The sequence below is a fragment of the Haematobia irritans genome, chromosome 3, assembly GCF_050003625.1.
Source record: "Haematobia irritans isolate KBUSLIRL chromosome 3, ASM5000362v1, whole genome shotgun sequence".
Taxonomy (NCBI): domain Eukaryota; kingdom Metazoa; phylum Arthropoda; class Insecta; order Diptera; family Muscidae; genus Haematobia; species Haematobia irritans.
The window spans coordinates 42311692-42337428 of record NC_134399.1 but is presented as its reverse complement, the minus strand read 5'-3'; the positions used below and the strand labels follow the sequence as shown (position 1 = coordinate 42337428).

The 25737-nt window shown below is 33.2% G+C and overlaps 1 protein-coding gene across 1 annotated transcript in view; it reads right to left on the bottom strand.

Annotated features, from left to right (window-relative positions):
- Positions 1-8294: 8294 nt before the first annotated feature.
- LOC142230866 (uncharacterized) overlaps positions 8295-25737 on the bottom strand; it is a 33172-nt gene continuing 15729 nt past the window's right edge. Inside the window, exon 4 of the mRNA XM_075301488.1 lies at positions 8295-8441. Within this exon, the coding sequence (XP_075157603.1) occupies positions 8295-8441 (147 nt within the window). The remainder of the gene's footprint in view (positions 8442-25737) is intronic.

Sequence of the window (25737 nt, the reverse complement as noted above, 5' to 3'; positions counted from 1 at the left end):
ATTCCAAAAATGTGCGGAAGATTCCGAAAAGAACTTCGACATTACACATTACGACTGTATTTTTGGATAAAGAAATATTTTTTTCTTGCAAAAAGAAAACATTTGTAACAAAGAATTTTTTTATTTTGAAGAATTCAAAAAACACGAAAGGACGAAAAACTTTTGGTACAAGATTTTCAAAAAAAAATTTTTTTTGCATGTGGTTCAAACATATAAAAATGTCTTTGGTGCTATACGTAATTCAACTTCAAAATTAGTTTATTTTAGCTTAAAGAACAGGTCACTTTATTTTGATTGTTTTGTAGTAAGAATAATTTTTATCTACAAGATTAAAGATTTGGGATCATGTACCCATGCAGTTCCAAAACATTGGTGAATAGATTCATACGCGATTGTTGTTGTGTATTTCTTTAGAAAAGAATTGTCTATTACTGTCCAACAAACATAGAAAAATGCATACACAATAGCGAAGTAAAGTTTGACGTTGCACGTACATGATGGAGTTACTCATCGATAGATTCTCTCAAGTCAGTCGTATCAAAGTTTTCCCCTTAGTTGCTCGTCGGTTGTCAATGTAGATGGGTTGTTTCTATCAGAGTCAGAGTGTTTTTATATCGAAGGAATTATAGAGACCTGAATGAGCTGAATGCTCCATGTTGTACGAGATTAAAAGTTTTTATTGGCAAATAACTTTTAGTGTTACCAATGCCAACTAACGATTCGTACTACCATCGACAACATCATCGCATCAAACCAACATTAGAGTGTACAGAGGAAAATGAACGCTTTTCAATTTGTCAGTAAAAATTGGTTATTGAAATTGCGCGCAAAAAGAAAAAAACTCTTTGGGTTGTTATGATTGTATGGCCCGCGGATCTATTCTCCTTCCAGGACGAATGGTAAAATTTGAAAATTTTTTAAAGTCGAGTATTTGTTTCTAAATAGTTTGTATTTCAGAAAAAGTACTGCGAAGCAAAAAACCAACAACAACGTGGAAGTCGGAAAGATATAAAGGAAGATGCAACTATCCAGAAAATTTGAAAAAAATTGGGTTACTCTTTATAAAATTGTTTTCACATCCTGTAAAAGAGACAAAGTTTACCACAAACTATGATGTTTCCAGAAATATCGTTTGGGAGGAAAAAATCATGTTTTTACGTGAGTAAATTATGGATCCTAAATAACATAGATTTCAATTTAAAGGATAAAATATTGGAATTTAGGTGTTCATGAAGTAGAATTGGGTAATGGTTTCTATATGCCAGCTATTTACTTAAAAAATGCCTTTTAAAGTTCGAAAGGATGTTCAACATTTCATAGTACCACACCCAAAGAAAAAAGTTTGGAAAACGAGTATCGCAAACGTTTCAACCTCATTTCGTTTATGCGTCTTGCATTTAATTACGATCCAATAGTTCAAATATTAAACGGATGCACCAGGCTTACAAATATAAAAAAAGCTGCCTGAACTCGGTCCACCACCGGAACCATTATATTCGAGATACCAATGAAAGGTATCTCGAACAACGCCACAATCAAAAGATTTCCTAACCCATGGAAATGGAAGTTTCATGCCAATATTTAAAGTACAAGGACAAATACACTCATCAAAGTTGGTGAGTGAATGGTTTCGGGTACATAATTCGAATGTTGTTGAGTGGTCAAGTCAGTCCACCGACCACAATCCCATTGAAAACCTTTGGGGCGAACTCAAGATACAATTCTCTAAGCTTCCCTTCAGCTACAAAAAACAATTGTGTGAAAATATTCAAAAAATATGGTATAATGTATAGGTAGAGATTTGCTGCAAGTGAATTTCATCCATGCCTAAGAGAATTGAAGCTGTCCTTAAAAATCTCGGTGAATATATAGGATATTAGCGAACTGGCTTGATGCTTATTGCAAATATTAACTTTCATGTACAAATTCTTACATTATTTTCATGTTTTTTCATATACACCTATTTTAATGTCCACATAAAATTGGACGAATTTCTTAAATTTTAAGTTATTATTTAATCCTATCTGAATTCTAAACTAATTTTCAAATACACAAAATATGTTTACTTTATAAATTAATCTGAAATATTCAATAAAAAATATAAAAACCATGGCCTCGTTTAAAACAAAAATACTTTCAACTCTCTATGCAAAACTTGAAGTATATCGAATTGAAATTTTGACCTCTGGGGCCATATGGTGCGTACCCGACGAAAGATATATATGGCTGCTATATCTAAAACTGAACCAATTTCAACTAAATTTAGCATGGATAGTAAAAATTTTATTTCCATTCCCTGTGCACAGTTTTAAGTAAATCGGAGGAAAATTTTGATCTACGGTGGTCATCTCTGTAAATCGGACGACAGATATATATGGGAGCTATATCTAAATCTGAACCCATTTCAACCAAATTTGGTACGCATATTTATAATGTTAATTCTACTCCCTGTGGAAAATGTCACGTCACTCGCAGTAAACCTTTGGCCTCTGGGCCATAGGAGTGTAAATCGAGCGAAAGCTATATATGGGAGCTATATCGAAATCTGAACCGATTTCAACTAAATTCGGTGTGGATATTTATAATGTTAATTCCACTCACTGCGAGCTGGGCTTTGCACACAAAAATAAATCAACAGACAGACAGACGGACATCGCCAAATCGACTCAGAATTTAATTCTAAGCCGAACGTTATACTAAGAGATGGGTCTCCAAATCGACTCAGAATTTAATTCTAAGCCGTTCGGTATACTAAAAGATGGGTCTATGACTACTCCTTCTCGGCGTTACATACAAATGCATAAACTTATTATACCCTGTACCACAGTAGTGGTGAAAGGTATAAATATTATAAAAATTAATTATTTGGCAAAATACTCGAATTACAATTTTTATAACTTTGTCATTCCGTTTGTACCACATCGAAATATTGCTCTAAGACCCCATAAAGTATATATATTCTGGGTCGTGGTAAAATTCTGAGTCGATCTGAGCATGTCCGTCCGTCCGTCCGTCTGTTGAAATCACGCTAAATTCCGAACGAAACAAGCTATCGACTTGAAACTTGGCACAAGTATTTGTTATTGATGTAGGTCGGATGGTATTGCACATGGGCCATATCGGTCCACTTTTACGTATAGCCCCCATATAAACGGACCCCCAAATTTGGCTTGCGATTGCTCTAAAAGAAGCAAATTTCATTCGATCAGGCTGAAATTTGGTACATGGTGTTAGTATGTGGTCTCTAACAACCACGCAAAAATTGGTATGTGGTCTCTAACAACCATCCACATCGGTCCATAATTATATATAGCCCCCATATTAACCGATCCCCCGATTTGGCTTGCGGAGCCTCTAAGAAAAGCAAATTTCATCCGATCCGGCTGAAATTTGGTACATGGTGTTGGTATATGTTCTCTAATGACCATGCAAAAATTGGTCCACATCGACCCATAACTATATATAGCCCCCATATAAGCCGATCCCCAGATTTGACCTCCGGAGCCTCTTAGAGGAGCAAAATTCATCCGATCCGGTTGAAATTTGGTGCGGGGTGTTAGTATATGGTCTTTAACAACCATGCAAGAATTGGTCCGTATCGGTCCATAATTATATATAGCCCCCATATAAATCGATCCCTAGATTTGTCCTCCGGAGCCTCTTGGAGGAGCAAAATTCATCCGATCCGGCTGAAATTTGGAACATGGTGTTAGAATGTGGTCTCTAACAAACACGCAAGAATTGGTCGATATCGGTCCATAATTATATATAGCCCCCATATAAACCGTTCCCCAGATTTGATCTCCGGAGCCTCTTGGAGGAGCAAAATTCATCCGATCCGGTTGAAATTTGCAACGTGGTGTTAGTATAAGGCCGCTAATAACCATGCCAAAATTGGTCCATATCGGTCTAGAGTTATATATAGCCGATCCGCAATCACACAAAAGTTGGTCCATATCGGTTCATAATCATGGTTGCCACTCGAGTCAAAAATAATCTACCAAAATTTTATTTTTTTAGAAAACATTGTCAAAATGTTATTTCTATAGAAAATTTTGTCAAAATTTTATTTCTATAGCAAATTGTGTCAAAATTTTATTTCTATAGAAAATTTTGTCAAAATTTTATTTCTATAGAAATGTTTTTCCAAATTTTATTTCTATAGTAAAGTTTGTCAAAATTTTACTTCTATAGAAAATGTTGTCAAAAATTTTTTTGTATTGAAAATTTTGTCAAAATTTTATTTCTATAGAAAATTTTCCAAAAATTTTATTTCTATAGAAAATGTTATCAAGATTTTATTTCTATAGAAAATTTATTTCTATAGATTTTTTTTCCAAATTTTACTTCTATAGAAAATGTTGTCAAAATTTTATTTTGTCAAAATTTTATTTATGATGAGGAATGTGGTAATTCCGAAACAGCTGTACATTAGGTAGGGTCACGGCCTAAGGCAAAAAAAAAAGTTGATGCAGTCACCCCCCAGTTTTGTAGCATATTTGAAGACAATTTCAGAACACTAAAACTTTTTTTTTTCGTGCACCCTACGACCCCCCGAAATACAATTTACTGTGCTGTGTCGTCATTTGAAGTCCGATCGAAAAGAAACGCATATCGTTGTTCATGGTTGATCAGGGGCTATATTTCGTGCATTGGTCATTTTTGACTCCGACGTCAAATTTGATTTTTAATTTTTTTATTTCGCTTCGTATACCCCTATGATGCCCATTTCTTATAACCATTATAAAGATCTTATCAAAATATGAAACTTTTGCTTTGCAAGTATTTAATTATATTCATAAACAAAAAAGTTACAGAGATTTTAAAAAGTCAATAGGTCACCCTACACCATCAAATAGCTTTTGCTGTGTTGTCATGATATCCGATCGAAACCACATGCACATCGTTATTCACATCTACGAAATTAATTTGAAAGGTATTTAATACACACAAACTGTTTATCTGTAAATTTCTAACCGTATCATTGTATACATACTCGTTGTGTGCACTACGGCATTTTCTGCGTTATACAAAGTGCATGTGTTTTTGCTAGAACAATTTGAGAACAGTAGGCTCTCAAATTGTTCTAGCAAAAAATCTAACAAACACTTTCGCTACATGATTTCTTAAGTCTGTCCATATTTTTGTGAGAGAAGGCTGTTGATAGTATTTGAAAAAAGTGAAAGTGTATGCTCCTTTCTGGTTTCTCGTCAAGAGCCAACCTCAATGTATTTATGGAAGTCAGCATTTATTCAAATACATACTCTGGATCCGAGAGTTACCCAATAATATACAAATGATAATTCGGCCAACAATCGAGAACAATAGTTATTATTTTCATCCAGAAATATACTATTGGCTATGGTAACAGATTTGGACAAAAGAGTACGATTTCGAGCATACGAAATAATAAGAACTGTTCGTAGTGATCCACCCGCTTCAATTCGCGAGTTTCGCGTACCCAAACATCACATTAATTTTGATTGTGACACCTATACTGAAGCAATAAATTGGGATAATGTTCAAATAACCGAACCTCCCTGTTTGCATTTTTATACAGATGAGCAGTTAGTGTTATATCAATATTCATCAGATAATATCATAAAAATACCAGGTAATATATATTTGTTATCAATTATGAGTGCGTTCTTACTATCACCTACTTTGCAGAATTCCCATGCCACTCTCAAAATACCGAACGATTTGTGCGAGTTGTTAATGAATCTACTAGTCATGTTACAGACGATAAACGATTAAAATTAAAAGTCGCCAACAACATAATAAACTTGATTCTCGACAGGATTTGTTATAAATTAATTCTAAAAAGTTGTTAGCCGCATAATAAAATTGTACAATTAATAAACATGAAATGTACTCAAATCAAATACAAATCTAATCTAATATTTTCTTGTTTAAAGTATTTACTCATGTGACAACATTGCTCACCATTGTGAAGATGACAAGAAAACGCAAAAAAAAAATACGGCGTAGTCAGATGTTGAAAGGCAGAAATTTAACCAATGTGTAAGCAGCATAACGATCTTCGTAATTTTCCACAGTTCCGTTACCACTTACTTTTATTGTTAGATTGATTGTTAGATTTTAAAACAGTAGGCTCTCAAGTTGTTCAAGGCAAAACACAAGAACTTTGCATAACGCAGAAAATGCCGTAGTGCACACAACGAGTATGTATACAATGATACGGTTAGAAATTTACAGATAAACAGTTTGTGTGTATTAAATACCTTTCAAATTAATTTCGTAGATGTGAATAACGATGTGCATGTGGTTTCGATCGGATATCATGACAACACAGCAAAAGCTATTTGATGGTGTAGGGTGACCTATTGACTTTTTAAAATCTCTGTAACTTTTTTGTTTATGAATATAATTAAATACTTCCAAAGCAAAAGTTTCATATTTTGATAAGATCTTTATAATGGTTATAAGAAATGGGCATCATAGGGGTATACGAAGCGAAATAAAAAAATTAAAAATAAAATTTGACGTTGGAGTCAAAAATGACCAATGCACGAAATATAGCCCCTGATCAACCATGAACAACGATATGCGTTTCTTTTCGATCGGACTTCAAATGACGACACGGCACAGTAAATTGCATTTCGGGGGGTCGTAGGGTGCACGGAAAAACAAAAGTTTTAGTGTTCTGAAATTGTCTTCAAATATGCTACAAAACTGGGGGGTGACTGCATGAACTTTTTTTCGCGACCCTATCTACTGTACATCCAACCATCTTGCAGTCTATAGGGCTTTGCCCAAATAAATTTGACAAGCATACTTTTCCTCTGTTGGTTAAGCTACACTTGTAATTTAGTCAATGCATGGCTTTAAGCTGAGATCAAAAACAACAATAACGATTGAAGAGAAGCCAACAATAACAAACAAATCGAAAATTTTATTTCTATAGAAACTTTAAACTTAATTATATACGTATTTAATCAGCCTTTTCTAGTTTAATATATACCACGTATGGACTATGTGGTATATATTACGGTATTAGGAAGTTTTAAGATACCTTGCCATCGGCTTCAGTAGAAGTTTCTACGCAATCCATGGTGGAGAGTACATAAGCTTCGGCCTGGCCGAACTTACGGCCGTATATACTTGTTTTCAATTCACATCCAAAACACTGAACACGAATCACACCTTAAGAAGTGATGCAAATTCTTTCCAACGGCTGTTGAAATAGTTGTCATCCGTCCTATAAGAAGCCCATATTAAATGCATGGCTTCTGCGCCAATTTTGCACCACTTCCGGATCCAAAAAGAACATTTCATTTCTATTTCAGAGACGCTGTTTTGCTGGGATGTTAAGTTCAATGACAAGGGACCTCCTTTTTATAGCGGCGAAACCGCTTTTCCAGACATTCAACCTGGAATAAAATCCCTGTACTATGTGTTCCTTAACACGACTATCGCAAATCGTTCAGTGAGATTGCTGAGCAGTACAATGTTCACGTAATATGGAGCCTGATCACGGGAACATACCAGGGAACTGCAAAGCGAATGTGTTAGTAAGGCTAGGAACTACATTAAATATAGCTTAAGGCTCTTGCAGTCAAAGCTTATAATTATATTTATAATTTTATTGTAAATGTAATTAATCGATAAATAAATACATTAAATATTCCTGTGGAAATATAATCTATTGGTATGCCTCTGACTACCTGAGAAGGCTGGTATGTTGGCGAATGTCCGATGGGAGAATTGCGAAAGTAGCAACGACACCGCACCCTAGATATGCTAGTGTTTTCAAACTGTCAGAAATCATTCCTGATATCTACAATATCGGGTCACTGTCTAATAGGCGAGTTTGCATAAGCTGTCATGATGTGTAGGTAGAAAATGAGTCAATTAATTAATTGTGCGTGGGTTCTGCAGTTTGTGTAAGGCGTTAGCGAATTCTAGCGGCATATGGCTTTAGATTACTGACGGACCTGGAAAGTATTAATGGTCTAAGTGACCCTACCCTAACCATGTATGCCTGGAGCTAATATGCCGAAGTAGCAATGACGTATTTTATCGGAAGAGGATAACTATGAAGAATATGAAATTGAATTAAATAAAAGATTTCTTCATTTTCCAAACAAATTCATCTCACTTTTTCCTCTCAGCAATATACCGGATATACCGGTATTAAATGAGCGTATTTTTTATCTGTCACCGATTTTCCACACTTTTGGATCTTTGAAACGGTCAGAAATGGTTTGTTGTGCAACATTTTTTGCTTTTGACTCAAAGTGTCATCTACATCCAATATCGGCATCTTCAAACTATTTTGGTGGTCTTCCACGTTCTTCATTTCTCACATCAAAATCATTATTTCTAAACCGTTGAAACCATCTTTGGCATGTTGCTTCTGATAGAGCAAGATCACCATATGCCTCGATAAGAATTCGATGGGACTCTACTGCACTTTTCTTCAAATGAAAACAAAAAAATAATGCTTTCCAAATCATCACTTTCTGGTACAAAATTCGTTCAATGACTTGATGTATACTAAATATTTTTCACAGATGTCGTAGCAAACAAACAAGAAATAAGTATGTACGGCCGTAAGTTCGGCCAGGCCGAAGCTTATGTACCCTCCACTATGGATTGCGTAGAAACTTCTTCTAAACAGTGCCACCCACAATCGAATTACTTAAGTTGCGGTAACGCTTGCCGATGGCAAGGTATCTTAAAAACCTCCTAACACCGTCTTCTAAATTATATGTAAGTCCATACGTGGTTATATTAAATCAAAAAAGATCGCTCAAATACGTATATAATTCAGTTTGACAAAATTTTCTATAGACATAAAATTTTGACAAAATTTTCTATAGAAATAAAATTTTAACAAAATTTTCTTTAGAAATAAAATTTTTACAAAATTTTCTATAAAAAGAAAATTTTGACAAAAATTTCTACAGAAAAAAAATTTTAAAAAACTTTTCTATAGAAATAAAATTTTAACAAAATTTTCAATAGAAATAAAATTTTGACAACATTTTCAATAGAAATAAAATTTTAACAAAAATTTTCTGTAGAAATAAAATTTTAACAAAATTTTCTGTAGAAATAAAATTTTAACAAAAGTTTCTATAGAAATAAAATTTTGACAAAATTTTCTATAGAAATAAAATTTTGACAAAATTTTCTATAGAAATAAAATTTTGACAAAATTTTCTATAGAAATTAAATTTTGGTAGATTATTTTTGGCTCGAGTGGCAACCATGATTATGAACCGAATAAAATTTTAACAAAATTTTCTATAGAAATAAAATTTTGCCAATGATGAAAATTCGATTATGAACCGAATAAAATTTTAACAAAATTTTCTATAGAAATAAAATTTTGACAACATTTTCTGTAGAAATAAAATTTTGACAGTTTTCTATAGAAATAAAATTTTGGTAAATTATTTTTGGCTCGAGTGGCAATCATGATTATGAACCGATATGGACCAATTTTTGTATGATTGGAGATCGGCTATATATAACTATAGATCGATATGGACCAATTTTGGTATGGTTGTTAGCGGCCATATAAAGGGTGATTCTTTTGAGGTTAGGATTTTCATGCATTAGTATTTGACAGATCACGTGGGATTTCAGACATGGTGTCAAAGAGAAAGATGCTCAGTATGCTTTGACATTTCATCATGAATAGACTTAGACTGACAAATTTTGTTCAGCGATGAGGCTCATTTCTGGTTGAATGGCTACGTAAATAAGCAAAATTGCCGCATTTGGAGTGAAGAGCAACCAGAAGCCGTTCAAGAACTGCCCATGCATCCCGAAAAATGCACTGTTTGGTGTGGTTTGTACGCTGGTGGAATCATTGGACCGTATTTTTTCAAAGATGCTGTTGGACGCAACGTTACGGTGAATGGCGATCGCTATCGTTCGATGCTAACAAACTTTTTGTTGCCAAAAATGGAAGAACTGAACTTGGTTGACATGTGGTTTCAACAAGATGGCGCTACATGCCACACAGCTCGCGATTCTATGGCCATTTTGAGGGAAAACTTCGGAGAACAATTCATCTCAAGAAATGGACCGGTAATTTGGCCACCAAGATCATGCGATTTGACGCCTTTAGACTATTTTTTGTGGGGCTACGTCAAGTCTAAAGTCTACAGAAATAAGCCAGCAACTATTCCAGCTTTGGAAGACAACATTTCCGAAGAAATTCGGGCTATTCCGGCCGAAATGCTCGAAAAAGTTGCCCAAAATTGGACTTTCCGAATGGACCACCTAAGACGCAGCCGCGGTCAACATTTAAATGAAATTATCTTCAAAAAGTAAATGTCATGGACCAATCTAACGTTTCAAATAAAGAACCGATGAGATTTTGCAAATTTTATGCGTTTTTAAAAAAAAAAAAAAGTTATCAAGCTCTTAACAAATCACCCTTTACTAACACCAAGTTCCAAATTTGAATCGGATCGGATGAATTTTGCTCCTCCAAGAGGCACCGGAGGTCAAATCTGGAGAACGTTTTATATGGGGGCTATATATAATTATGGACCGATGTGGACTAATTTCTGCATGGTTGTTAGAGACCATATACCAACATTATGTACCAAATTTGAGGCGGATCGGATGAAATTTGCTTCTCTTTGAGGCTCCGTCAGCCAAATCTGGGGGTCGGTTTATATGGGGGCTATATATAATACTGGACCCATGTGGACCAATTTTTGCACGGTTGTTAGAGACCATATACCAACACCATGTACCAAATATCAGCCGGATCGGATGAAATTTGCTTCTCTTTGAGGCTCCGCAAGCCAAATCTGGGGATCGGTTTATATGAGTGCTATATATAATTATGGACCGATGTGGACCAATTTTTGCATGGTTGTTAGAGACCATATACGAACACCATGTACTAAATTTCAGCCGAATCAGATGAAATATCTTTCTGTTAGAGGCTCCACAAACCAAATATGAGGGTCCCTTTATATGGGGGCTATACGTAAAAGTGGACCGATATGGCCCATTTGCAATACCATCCGACATACATCAATAACAACTATTTGTGCCAAGTTTCAAGTCGATAGCTTGTTTCGTTCGAAGTTAGCGTGATTTCAACAGACGGACGGACGGACGGACCGACATGCTCAGATCGACTCAGAATTTTACCACGACCCAGAATATAAACACTTTATGGGGTCTTAGAGCAATATTTCGATGTGTTACAAACGGAATGACAAAGTTAATATACCCCCATCCTATGGTGGAGGGTATAAAAATAAGGGCTCGTTTGTAACAAATGTTCGAGACATTTGTATCTTCACGCTCACTTCATGCAGGATACCTGGTATCTATTGCACAAAGGACAGACGTGCAAGGCCACATTGATAATTCTTAGTCGATTAGTACAAATAACATAGGATTTAGGGTAAATTTTTATGGTAGGCATATTTTTTATATAAAAGCTTTTATACACAAAAAAACTGATTTGATTCGTTTTTCGTTCATGGAATTATTACGTTTTAAGATATTTTCCATGACTTTAAAAATTTTTAGCGTTCGCTAGTTAAATTAAATAAAGCATAAAAATGATGAAATGAAATGAAGTATAAAAATTAAGCAAATTGGAGTCTATCATAGTCATAGTTCAACATTTTTTAAAATTTTTAAATTTTGTCAATAATGCTGAACTCTTGAACTTCATATGGCACTAAAGACATTTTTGCAATTCAAACTGCGAAATTTTCTTTAATAAGTGAAAAATAATAATTTTGTCTAATAATTTTTCTTGAATTTGTTGAAAATTATTCGATTTTTTTTAATCGGCGTGAAATCTGTATTTCTAATATAACTCCTGGTGGGATCATTGTTTTCTTCAATGTACCCTGCAAAAAAATTGGAAGTTCTTTTTAACTCGTTTCTTTTAATGTACATTCAAAAATGCCCTTCTAGAGATGGACATAATTTTCACTTCAGAAGAATTTATTTTGAAGTGATACATAAAAATACGCTATTTTACGCAGTTTACCAAAAAAAAAATAAATTTTCTAAATTTTATTGTGAAAAAACACAGTAAGGATAAATAATTTAATAGAAATTTCTAAAAAAAATATATATGAGAATGTGACGATACATTTCTTGATAGACCTCGAATTTGCGATAAAATATTTCCAAGTACGTCTCTACACTCAAAAAAAAGTGAACTCTCTATTTCACTAAAGCCAATTTAACTTTATTTTAGTTCATGGAATTATTATGTTTGGAGAAAGTTTCGTTTACTCTAATAATTAATTGCGTACGTTAGTTAAATTAACTAAAACCGAGGAAAAAAATATACACAAATGAAGCATTAAGATTAACTAAATTCGTGTCTTCCCCAAAAAAGTTCAGTATTTCTTTAAATTTGCAAATTTTACTACAAATGCGTTCATCATGAACTTCGTATGTCACTAAAGACATTCTTGCAATTTGGAACTCCATTTTTTTCTTTTGAACTACAATTTTTCTTTAGCAAGTGAAAAAACTTAGTAATATCTAATAAATTTTCTTGAATTTGTCGAAAAATATTTACTTATTTTTATGACTTCGGCGTGATGCCAGCGTTTGTAATACTGTTTAGTTAAAATTTTCTAAAAATGTTCAAAATTTTCTAAAATTCCTGGTGGGTTCACTGTTTATTCTGTGTATGTAGAGATAAAAGTCGAAAAAATTAAGGAAAATAATGTTTTCCACAATTTTCCTTATTTTTAAAAAATGAAATCTGAAATAGAATCACAACGCAAAAACTAATGCGAAATCAATGCAGCGGATTCTTAAAAAGAGGACTTCCACCCTATGACAAGCTCATGTGAAATTCATAGCTTCTGAATCAAGTTTGCACTACTTTCGAATCCGAAAAAACATTTTCATTGCTTTTTTCGCTACGCTTTTTTTCCTGGGTACTTATTGTTCTAGCAGATGTATGTTTTATTTTTATTTGTTCAAATATTTTGCGTTTCATTCTTATAAACAAAGGTTGGGATTTTTATTCAAATACTGCAAGGAGCCCCTAACTGAAAGAGAACAAAATGGACTACATTTAGATAGATGCTTAAGATGATAAGGGAAAAAAGGAAACAAACTGAGTAGTTGAAACTCTCCTTTTCCTGTTGCTGACGATTTTAGCAAAGTTTAAATCTTCTACATGGGCTGCTCTTCGATTTGTCTGATATCTTGCAGTTTTTTTCTGGTCAAATCAATTAAAACCCCTTCTGCGCCTTAACGAGTTTGTAAACTTGTGAAATAATATTGAAAAGTTCTTTTTTTTTTCAAATGTTGCTGGTAATGTATTGTTCTTTTTTTGCTCGTTTTCCTTTTGCAGTTTTGTACTCTTTTATATTTTATCTGACTTTCTCGTAAGAGTTGCTTTGACTTTTCCTTTGCAGTCAATCGCAATTTAAGTACTATGAATAACACAAATTGAAAGAAAGCAAAACAAGTGTTATAATCTTCATCTAAATGCAGTTACATTAATTTAAAATTAAGTAGGCCTATCTGGTGTAATAAAATGCATTTTTTGCTGGAAATTGAAGGCTTTAATTACCATAGAGTTAATGATACGATTTAGGCAATATATGCGCCGTTTCCTTCAATAACTTGTTGCTTTTCAATGGTTATTATGCCTTCGTTTCTATTGACAAGCAATTGAGAGTTTCACAAGCCTATTTTGAAGCGAATTGTTCTCCATAAAATTTGTCACGACTCCCATGGACTGGAATTGGCCCTATGTCACAACCAAATTAGCTGAGAAGTAATGTTCCAAAAAATGTTGTCATTAATGTATACTTGGACAGTCAAACTGCAATAAAATCCTTTGACTCTGTGTTCCTTAACTCGAAAACGGTCGTCGACTGCCGCAAATCTCTCAACGAGATGACTGAGCAGTACAATATTCGCCTAATATGGGTACCTAGCCATGGGAACATGCAGGGGAACTGCGAAGCGAATGAGTTAGCAAGGCTAGGAACTACCTTACATATTCCAGGGGGACTAGAATCTGTTGATATAATTTTTATAATTTACTAAACATTTTTTAATGAAATGAAACTTTGACCTCCGTGGTCATATGAATCTACATCGGGCGATTTTCACCAAATTTGGCATGCATAGAAAGAATGTTAATTCTACTCTCTGTACTAACATTCAAATAAATGGGAGTGAAATTTTGGCCCCTGGGGTCATATAAGTGCATTTTGGACGAAAGATATATATGACACTTTCAATCAAATTAGACATACATGGTCAAAATGTTGCAAAATTTCACGCATCTCGGAGTAAAACTTTAGTCTCTGGGGCTATATGAGTGTGAATCGAGCGAAAGATATAGATGGGAGCTATATCAGTTAACTTAGTTAACACTTTAAGTTAGTTTTTTTCGTTGGTCTTGGTTGGTCACCCATTTATTTTGATTTTCAAAATGAGACTGAACATAAGACTTAATAATAAAGACTTAATCAAATAGTCGGGCGGGGCCGACTATTTTATACCCTTCACCACTTTGTAAGTCCACATTTTCGATACCATATCAAATTCGTCCAATGTGTTGGATGCTATATGAATCCATACACATATATTCTGTATATCTGAGCAGATCTGTACAGAGTTCTGCAATACTTATAGATTTTACATTTAAGTCGGTTAATGCGCTGAGGTGGAACACAATGTTAGTAAAAAAATATAGGAAACATTTAAATATGAACCAATTTTGAGGCAACTTTGCAAAAGTGTATTTATGATTTATCAGTCGATAGATGTGTAATAGAGTAGTAGGAAAATTTGAGTCATTTTGATAAGTTTCGACTTAGATAAGTTTTCGACTTAGGTATTTCGGCCAGTTATGCCTAAATAGGAAAAACATATATATGGAATCTATATCGAAATCTGAACCGACTGCAATCAAATTGCACATGCATAGTTACTACGTTGAATCTACTCCCTGTGCAAAATTTCACGTAAATCGGATAACAACTTTGACCTCTGTGGTCATATGACGGAAAATCGGGCGAAAGATATATATGGGAGCTATATCAAAATCTGAACCGATTTCAACCAAAATAAACACGCATATGCAGAACCTTAATTCTACTGCCTGTGCAAAGTTTCAAGTTCAATTCTACTTCCTCTGCAAAATTTCACGTATATCAGGGTAGCTCTTTTGCCTCTGTGGGCATATTAGTCCAAATCGGGCGAATGATATATATGGGAGCTATATCTAAATCTGAACCGACTGCAAATAAATTTTGCACAATTAACGATACTATAAAACGTACTCCTTGTGCAAAATTTCAAGCAACTCAGGGCAAAACTCTGGCTTTTGAGGCCATATAAATCCAAATCGGACGAAAGATATATATGGGAGCTATATTTAAATCGGAACCGATTTTAACCAAATTAAGCACACTAACGATACTATTAAACGTACCTGTTGTGCAAAATTTGAAACAAATCAGGCCAAAACTCTGGCTTTTGGGGCCATATAAGTCCAAATCGGTCGAAAGATATATATGGGAGCTATATCTAAATCTGAACCGATTTCAACTAAATTTGGCACAATTAACGATACTATTAAACGTACTCCTTGTACAAAATTTTAATCAAATCAGGGCAAAACTCTGGCTTTTGAAGCCATATAAGTCATATAAGTCAAAATCGGACGAAAGATATATAGGGGAGCTATATATAAATCTGAACCGATTTCAACTAAATTTGGCACAATTAACGATACTATTAAACGTACTCGTTGTGCAAAATTTGAAGCAAATCAGGGCAAAACTCTCGCTTTTGGGGCCATATAAGTCCAAATCGGACGAAAGATATATATGGGAGCTATATATATATATATATCTGAACCGATTTAGCTGATATTTGGCAGTTTTGACGGGACTGACAAAACATTCAGATGTGCAAAATTTGAAGAACGTCGGTTCATAAATACGTGAATTATGATCAAATCGGTGATAACTATATATGGCAGCTATATCTAAATCTGAACCGATTTTTCCAAAATCAATAGCGATTGTCTTCTACCCGAAGAAAGACGTTATGTCAAATTTGACGACGATCGGACTTAAACTGCGACCTGTACTTTGTGCACAAAATTACATATACAGACAGACGGACATCGCTAAATCGACTCAGAATTTAATTCTAAGTCGATCGGTGTACTAAAAGATGGGTCTATGACAATTATTTCTTGGCGTTACATACAAATGCACAAACTTATTATACCCTGTACCACAGTAGTGGTGAAGGGTATAAAAATGCAGCGGGTCTGCTTTTTGTTTATTGCGAAATAAAGTTAATTTGGGTTATTTAGAAGAATGCAAGAATTCTGCAGACTTGGTGTCAGCAAAGAAGGTAATGGAGAATTCCATAATTGAAAACATTAGGGGTGTTAACTTATCTAAAGCTGAATCAATTTCAACCGAACTTGGCACACACAGTTAGAATGACAATTCTACTCTCTGTGCAAAATTTCACGAAAATCGAATTAAAACTATGACCTCAGTGTTTATATATACACGCAAAGAAAAAAAACGTTTGGAAAACGTGTACCGAAAACGTTTTTCTTTTGTTAGAGTTTTTTGAATTGCTTCGAAAATTTTAAACTTTTATCACCAAAAAAATTCGTTTGTTACAAAGTTTTTATTTTTTCAATAAAAAAAGTTATTTTTGAAACAACAACAGAGTCCATTTCGTTTATATCAAACACTCTTCTTTTCTGACTTTTGGTCTTTAATAACACACATTTTACAGTTCAAAATTTAATATAGTACAATGTAATGTTGAACATTTTTTTCGGAATCTTCCGAACATATGTAGAATGTATGTAAACAAAAAAAAAAAAAAAAAAAAAAAAAAAAAAAACTTTGGTCGAAGCAGGGATCGAACCCACGACCCTTGGCATGAGAGTCAGACGTAGCAACCACTGCTCCACGGTGCCAAACTAAATGTTTGTTTCTGTTAAATAAACTTTGTTTATTCGGTTCGTGGGCGCCGCAAGCTATGCTATATAAATATAACTTATATGGATATTTATCTCTTGATGACCATAACAGGTACATAGCTCAGTGGTTAGTGTGTTGGCTAACAAAGTGCATGGTCCGCGGTTCGATTCTCCGTCCAGGCGAAAGGTAAAAAATTTTAAAAATTTATAAAATCGTATAATTTCTTCTACATTGTTTGTATTACAGAAAAAGGTGCTAAGAACTAAAAATCTTCGTGGAAGTGAGAAAGATGTGAGGGAAAATGCAATTAGCCAGAAAAAAAAATTTTTTTGAGCTAGTCTTTATGAAATTGTTTTTATATCCTGGAAAAGAATAAACGTTTATCACAAAAAGTATATACTTTTCTTCCAAATACACTTCCTTACAGCGAAAAGGAAATGAGAAACGAACTTTGTTTGTCTAAAATTTCGTTTGGGAGGAAAGAATTATTTTTTTGCGTGTATTCTGCAAAATTTACGAGACTCACAAAGCATTCGAATATACGAAATTTGAAGGAGATCGGTTGATAAATACGTAATTTATTATCAGATCGATTATAAATATATATGGCAGCAATGCCTAAATCTGAACTGATTTTTCCAAAATATAGTGGTCTTCTTTGAGACGAAAAAAGACCCTATACCAAATTTGAAGACCATCCGACTAAAACTACGAGCTGGAATTTGCACACCAAAATACATCAACAGACTGACGGACATGGCTAACAAGACTCAGAATTTAATTCTAAGGCGATCGGTACACTAAAAGATGCGTCTATGACGGCTCCTTCTGGGTGTTACATACAAATGCACAAACCTATTATACCCTGTACCACAGTAGTGGTGAAGGGTATAATTACCCATTATTAATGGTTGACAAAATAATTAGTTAAACTTATGCATATATATTTACTGTTGATGTTATGCCCCTATAAAGTCTGTAAGGCGCTGGGGTATTATAAGTGTTTATATATAAAAGTGGAAACATTTGCCGGTTCTTAATTATATAAAGCTGAAAATTCATGGAGGACCAAATTTCATCTGATCCAGTTGAAATTTGGCCCCTTAACTACAATATGAAATTTGGTTCATAGCGGTTCATGACTCCTCTATATAATCCTATTAAGAACTAAGAATATATAAGGTTTTTAATCTGACTTTGTTATTTAACATAGAGCACGATTTAGAATACAATGTTAAGAAATAAAACTCTACTTTGGCATTGAAAACTGTCACCAGAACCGCAGTTCGGCCAGGCCGAACTCTCCGTCGTAAAAACTTCTTATGAATATATTAACCTTCGGACAGACACATGAGTCTGGCCGGACCTTTTTCGAATCTAATTGAAATTAAAATACATTTATAATATAGCTAGAGACTTGAAACTTCAGGTGCCCTTCTAAAATTGTATTACCTATCGATGTGTGAAAAAATCAGGACGGAAAATACGACAGTAATAATGTAATAATATCAACAAAATAGCATATTTTCCATATAAATACATTAAAATACATAGTGGGTCGGGCCAGGCCTCATGTGTTACGAATGTGACTATCGAAACATGTGTATAACGGAGGGTTAAACTCTTGGACATATTCTGTGAAGGATATGGTTACCTTAGTTGTATGTCGAAGTAAATGCCATATTTTATAGAAAAAAGAAAAGGTTTAACCAAAAATCAGAAATTCGAATCGAAGCAGACTGTTTCCGACTGGTAGGTCTATATATCTAACTTAGTCTTGATATATACTGAATTACAATCTCAAGAAGTTGTCATGTGCAGCCATCAACCTAAAATTTGAGTATTGGGTCTTGCAATATGGAGCAGGAGTGATATTGTTCTGTGCGGACCAAGGGCTGAAAATCAAAGTGCTCTTAAATTTTAATCATATTTTTTTTATATACTTATATCAAATTTTCTGCCATTTTGTTATTGCTTTCTACTTTTACATAAAATGTCATCGTGATAAGGAATATCAATTTAAATAGTGTTTAAAGAACTTTACACCGATTTGAAAAATGTCCTGGCTTATGCAACAAATCTTTGCCGTTCACTTACTTAAATTGTCGGTTTAGGGAAGTCAGATTAAAATGCACTTTATTGAAAGCCATTAAACACGCTCTGTTGCACAAAGAATATTGTGTGCGGTTTAAATGGATGTGTATGCATGTATGTATAGCATGGAGCTATTCGGACATATGAATGTGTGTGTGTTAGAGAGAGAGAGAGAAAGATAGATGGTCTTTATGAGTAAGTTCCAAATAGCATTTGTTAATTAATATGTTTATGCTTTAAACCTGAGCAATCTGTCTGGAAATGCCTTTATCGTGTTCCACGTGAGCGCCTTGGCATGTTCAACGCTTTATTAGCCTCAGTCCCTGACTCCACCAAATTGGAACTTTGTTCTCTTGCTAGTTTGTAAAAGTGTGGGTGTTGTTGTTGTTATCCGGTCTTGTATTTCACACAAACTTTCTATTGTTTTGGCCCTGAGAGCAAATCATGGTCCGACATACGTTCTAACTATCCACAAACGATGCTGTTGTGTGGTTGTATACTCACATGAGTAAGTTTATCTATGGCATTCTATATCCTTCCTCTGAAATTCACATTCCACACCAGCATACACATATGTACACATGACTAGTAGTAGTTCTTAGCTACTTTAATGCACTCCATTATACGCACACACATACACACACACAAATGATTCACAATTAAACCGACTTCTGTCGCTTGCAAGGCATTGACGCGTTTGAATAAGCATCCTTTTTGGAACGAAAATTTTACAAAGGAAATCAAAACCCAGTGAGGAAATTGGGTAGTAAAATAATAGCTAAAGTGAACGTTTTTTTCACAAACAATTTTGTGTTATTTACACACCTGAATATAGTATGCTTAGATGTAATGATTTGCCAACAACGTTTGCCTTGGGTTACTATCGGGGCTGTGGAGTCGGAGTCTGAAGATTTTGCGTAAAAAATTTGCTCGACTCCGCCTAAACTAAAATTTGTAAAAATAATTCATATTTTCGCAAATAAAGAAGTATTTACTAAAATTTGGTTCCATTGATTTCTTCAATAGGTAAATGGTATGACTGCAACTTCCATTAATGGAAATCATTATATGTTTTCTTGAAGGTTAGAGTAGAAGATGGACTGAATCGATCCATGAATATAAAGCCACAACAATGAAATTTTATTTGAAAAATTTCGAAACATCGGTTTTTATCTCAATTTTATTTTAAGAAGATACATGTATAAGTATGTCAGTGGATGCTCGATGATAGGTCACAATTTTTGTATCCCTCGCCACTACTGTGGTACAGGGTATAATAAATTTGTGCATTTGTAAGTAACGCGAAGACTTAAGTTCTGAGTCGATTTAACGATGTTTGTTTGATGTCTGTCTGTCCGTCTGTTTTCCTGTTCATGTTTTTGTGTGTAAAATACAGCTCGCAGTTCAAGTCCGATCGTCCTCAAATTTGGCATAGCGTTTTCCTTCGGGTCAAAGACATTACCAATGGATCGGTTCAGATGTGTAAATAGCTGGCATATATATTTATCATCGAGTTGGTCATAATTGTCGTGTTAATGAACAGATCTCCTGCAACTTTAAAATACCTTTTTAAAAAAATGAAGGTATTACAAATTTTCCCTCGTGAAGGCCACATAAACCTATATCAATAGTCTTGCTGTGCGATATAACATTTTCATTTCAGGAAATCCCAAATTTGTTTATAGTCCCCATTTTCGAACTAGGTCAGATCCCTGTTCCTATTCCTATTCGACGTTAGGACCACAGTTGCCACTCGAGAAAATTTTTCCAAAAAATATTATTTTGCAAAATTTTATGTCTATAGAAAATTTTGTCAAAATTTTATTTCTATATAAGATTTTGTCAAAATTTTATTTCTATAGAAAATTTTGTAAAAATTTTAATTCTATAGAAAATTTTGTCAAAATTTTAATTCTACAGAAAATTTTGTCAAAATTTTATTTCGATATAAGATTTTGTCAAAATTTTATTTCTATAGAAGATTTTGTGAAAATTTTATTTCTATAGAAAATTTTGTAAAAGTTTGAATTCTATAGAAAATTTTGTCAGAATTTTAATTCTATAGAAAATTTTGTCAAAATTTTAATTCTATAGAAAATTTTGTCAAAATTTTATTTCGATATAAGATTTTGTCAAAATTTTATTTCTATAGATGATTTTGTGAAAATTTTATTTCTATACAAGATTTTGTGAAAATTTTATTTCTATAGAAAATTTTGTAAAAATTTTAATTCTACAGAAAATTTTGTCAAAATTTTAATTCTACAGAAAATTTTGTCAAAATTTTATTTCTATAGAAGATTTTGTGAAAATTTTATTTCTATAGAAAATTTTGTAAATGTTTTAATTCTATAGAAAATTTTGTCAGAATTTCAATTCTATACAAAATTTTGTCAAAATTTAAATTCTACAGTAAATTTTGTCAAAATTTTATTTCGATATAAGATTTTGTCAAAATTTTATTTCTATAGAAGATTTTGTGAAAATTTTATTTCTATACAAGATTTTGTGAAAATTTTATTTCTATAGAAAATGTTGTCAAAAGTTTATTTCTATAACAAAATTTGTCAAAATTGTATTTCTACAGAAAGTTTTGTCAAAATATTAATTCTGTAGAAAATTTTTTCAAAATTTTATTTCTATAGAACATTTTTTTTTTTTAAATTTTATTTCTATAGAAAATTTTGTCAAAATTTTCTTTCTATAGAAAAAATTTTCAAAATTTCCTTTCTATAGAAAATTTTGTAAAAATTGTATTTCCATAGATTTTTTTAAAATTTTATTTGTCATTTTGTTCAAAATATTATGTCCATTGAAATTTTTGTCAAAATTTTATTTCTATAGAAAGTTTTGTTAAAATTTTATTTCTATGAAAGTTTTGTCAAAATTTTATTTTGATAGAATTTTTTTTTTTCAAAATTTTATTTCTATTGACAGTTTTGTCAAAATTTTATTTTTATATAAAAAAATTTTAAATTTTATTTTCTATAGAAAAAATGTCAAAATTGTATTTCAATAAAAAATTTTGTCTTTTACTTATTTTGCCTTTAACTTTTATTTCTATAGAACTTTTTCTCCAGATTTTATTTCCATAAAAAAATTTTTAACCGTTTATATCTATAGAAAATTTTCTCCAAAGTTTATTTCTATAGAAATTTTTCTCTAATTTTTTTATACCCTCCACCATAGGATGGGGGGTATATTAACTTTGTCATTCCGTTTGTAACACATCGAAATATTGCTCTAAGACCCCATAAAGTATATATATTCTGGGTCGTGGTGAAATTCTGAGTCGATCTGAGCATGTCCGTCCGTCCGTCCGTCCGTCCGTCCGTCCGTCTGTTGAAATCACGCTAACTTCCGAACGAAACAAGCTATCGACTTGAAACTTGGCACAAGGAGTTGTTATTGATGTAGGTCGGATGGTATTGAAAATGGGCCACATTGGTCCACTTTTACGTATAGCCCCCATATAAACGGACCCCCAAATTTGGCTTGCAAGGCCTCTAAAAGAAGCAAATTTCATCCGATCCGGCTGAAATTTGGTACATGGTGTAAGTATATGGTCTCTAACAACCATGCAAAAATTGGTCCACATCGGTCCATAATTATATATAGCCCCCATATAAACCGATCCCCCGATTTGGCTTGCAGAGCCTCTACGAGAAACAATTTTCATCCGATCCGGCTGAAATTTGGTACATGGTGTTGGTATATGTTCTCTAATGACCATGCAAAAATTGGCCCACATCACCCCATAATTATATATAGCCCCCATATAAGCCGATCCCCAGATTTGACCTCCGGAGCCTCTTAGAGGAGCAAAATTCATCCGATCCGGTTGAAATTTGATACTTGGTGTTACTATATGGTCTCTAACAACCATGTACGAATTGGTCCATATCGGTCCATAATTATATATAGCCCCCATATAAATCGTTACCCAGATTTGTCCTCCGGAGCCTCTTGGAGGAGCAAAATTCATCCGATCCGGTTGAAATTTGCAACGTGGTGTTAGTATAAGGCCGCTAATAACCATGCCAAAATTGGTCCATATCGGTCTATAGTTATATATAGCCGATCCCCAATCACACAAAAATTGGTCCATATCTGTTCATAATCATGGTTGCCACTCGAGCCAAAAATAATCTACCAAAATTTTATTTTTATAGAAAACATTTTCAAAATGTTATTTCTATAGAAAATTTTGTAAAAATGTTATTTCTATAGAAAATTTTGTCAAAATTGTATTTCTATAGAAAATTTTGTCAAAATTTTATTTCTATAGAAAATTTTTTCCAAATTTTATTTCTATAGAAAATTTTGTCAAAATTTTACTTCTATAGAAAATGTTGTCGAAATTTTATTTTGTCAAAATTTTATTTCTATAGAAACTTTAAACTTTATTATATACGTATTTAATCGGCCTTTTTTAGTTTAATATATACCACGTATGGACTATGTGGTATATATTACTGTGTTATAACACTTTCTATAGAAAGTTTTAAGTTACCTTGCCATCGGCTTCAATAGAAGTTTCTACGCAATCCATGGTGGAGGGTACATAAGCTTCGGCCTGGCCGAACTTACGGCCGTATATACTTGTTTTTCTATAGAATTTTTTCTCAAGTAGTTAAGCATAGAATAGGGCAGCACTCATTGATAAGAGAAAAGTTCAGCACCTGTGGTATCACACTGGACTGAACTGCTCACTTAGACCAAAATATCGGGCTGCCTTGATACCTAACCTAATTTATCCAACGAAAACGGTATTCAATGGCAGGACATTGTATACCGTTTTACAGACATTTCATGGAATCTCTCATCTCTTGGTGTCGGTCGTACTATCTGTATATTTTCCTTGTTGAGTTTGAAATGTACATATTGCAATTTTTGGAATACCGTACTTTATACATTTCCAAAGGGTTTACACTATTTTTACGAATATATTGATTTTTGTCTACACTGAAAAAAATATTGACCTAATATGGAAGATTATGCAACTTAAATTTTAGAACTCGAAATTTCCGCAATGATAAGGACAAAAATCTTTAAAACATTTAAATTAAAAGAAAATTTATAATCCTTGCTTCAAAAATTTTTTTTATTAAATTTGGGACACAAATCTTGAAATTTTGCGTCCCTCTGTTGAAGTTGTAGATCTTTGAAGTAAAGCAAATGTTCCTTAACATAAAGAAAAACATTTTTAAATCGTCTTTAACTCAACTGACATATTGATTTTTTAAATTTAAGATAAAAACGCTTCAAGACTTATTTTAAGGATTTGCATATTTGGTTTAAAGTTTTTTTTAAGCATTAAGAAAACAGTTTTTACTTTGAAGTACTTGGCATAATTTGGATTTTGAAACTGGAATTTGTTTGTACATGAATACCTTTATTAATATATCGCAAACAGAGAATAAAAATTCGATGAATGAGATCTGTATCCAATTTAAATTTTATCGATCCTTGATTTAAAGCCAGGGAGGTCCGCAAAAATGTCTTTATTTTAAAGAAGCAGCATCTTTGGCTCGGAATCAATATCAAAATCCTTAAAGGAAGGTCAAAATCTTTGTATCCAAGTAAACTTTTTTTTGAGTGTAAAGAATGTTTATTTCGACTCATTCGTTTTAATACACAGACCATCACGTAATTACAACTAAACTCAGTGAAGTCGAATTTTTCTTTTTCGTAACATCGAACTAAATTTTTTTCATTCGTTCGCTATACTCAATGTTAGGAATTTGGACTTTCCTTAAATTGGATTTTCGCTCAATAGGTTATTCGTTAAACAGAGCTTCGACTGTATATCTTTCGCTCATTCATATTGCCCTTGAGACCATAGTTTCATATTGGTGTGCTTTAAATTTTGCAGAAGGAGTACAGTTGATAGCATCGTTTTTATGTGCCAAATTCTGGTCAAAATTGGTACAGATTTAGATATAGCTCCAATATACGATATATTTTACGTCCGATTTAGATTCATATGACCACACGAAGCCAAAGTTGGTGTCGAATTTGACTCAAATCGGTTCATATTTAGATAAAGCCTCCTTATATATGATCTTGCGGTTTAGGCAAATATTATCAAAATACCCACATTTTACAAAAAGATCTGTAATGATATTCTATCCCAGTAAAAATTTTTGGAAGTTGTTTAAAAGCACTTCCAAACAGAAGTACTTTTTCCACTTTTTGCTTTAACTACGCAGGAAGCTATTTTAAATTAATTTTTTTATAATTCGATTTTTTCAAGATTTCTTTAATTCAAAAATGTGTTTCTTTATTTTAAGGAAAATTGGTCTTACTTGAAAGACATACGACTTTAACGAAAGGAAGCAATTTTCAAAAAAAAAAAGAGCTTGGTTATGTTGCGGAGAAGTAATGCCTCGAGTAATGAAGTATTATAACCCTACTCTTTATGTAACCCCAATCGGAAGTTGGGAAAAACACAAGTGGGTCAGATTTCAATTGATTGATGATTTATGTATGCTGATTAACTTTTAACTACTGAGTTGATAGAGGTAAATTGGAGCCCTTTAATTTTTCGATTTTTTATACCCTCCACCATAGGAACCACCATGTAACATATCGAAATATGGCTCTAAGACCCCATAAAGTATATATATTCTGGGTCGTGGTGAAATTCTGAGTCGATCTAAGCATGTCCGTCCGTCTA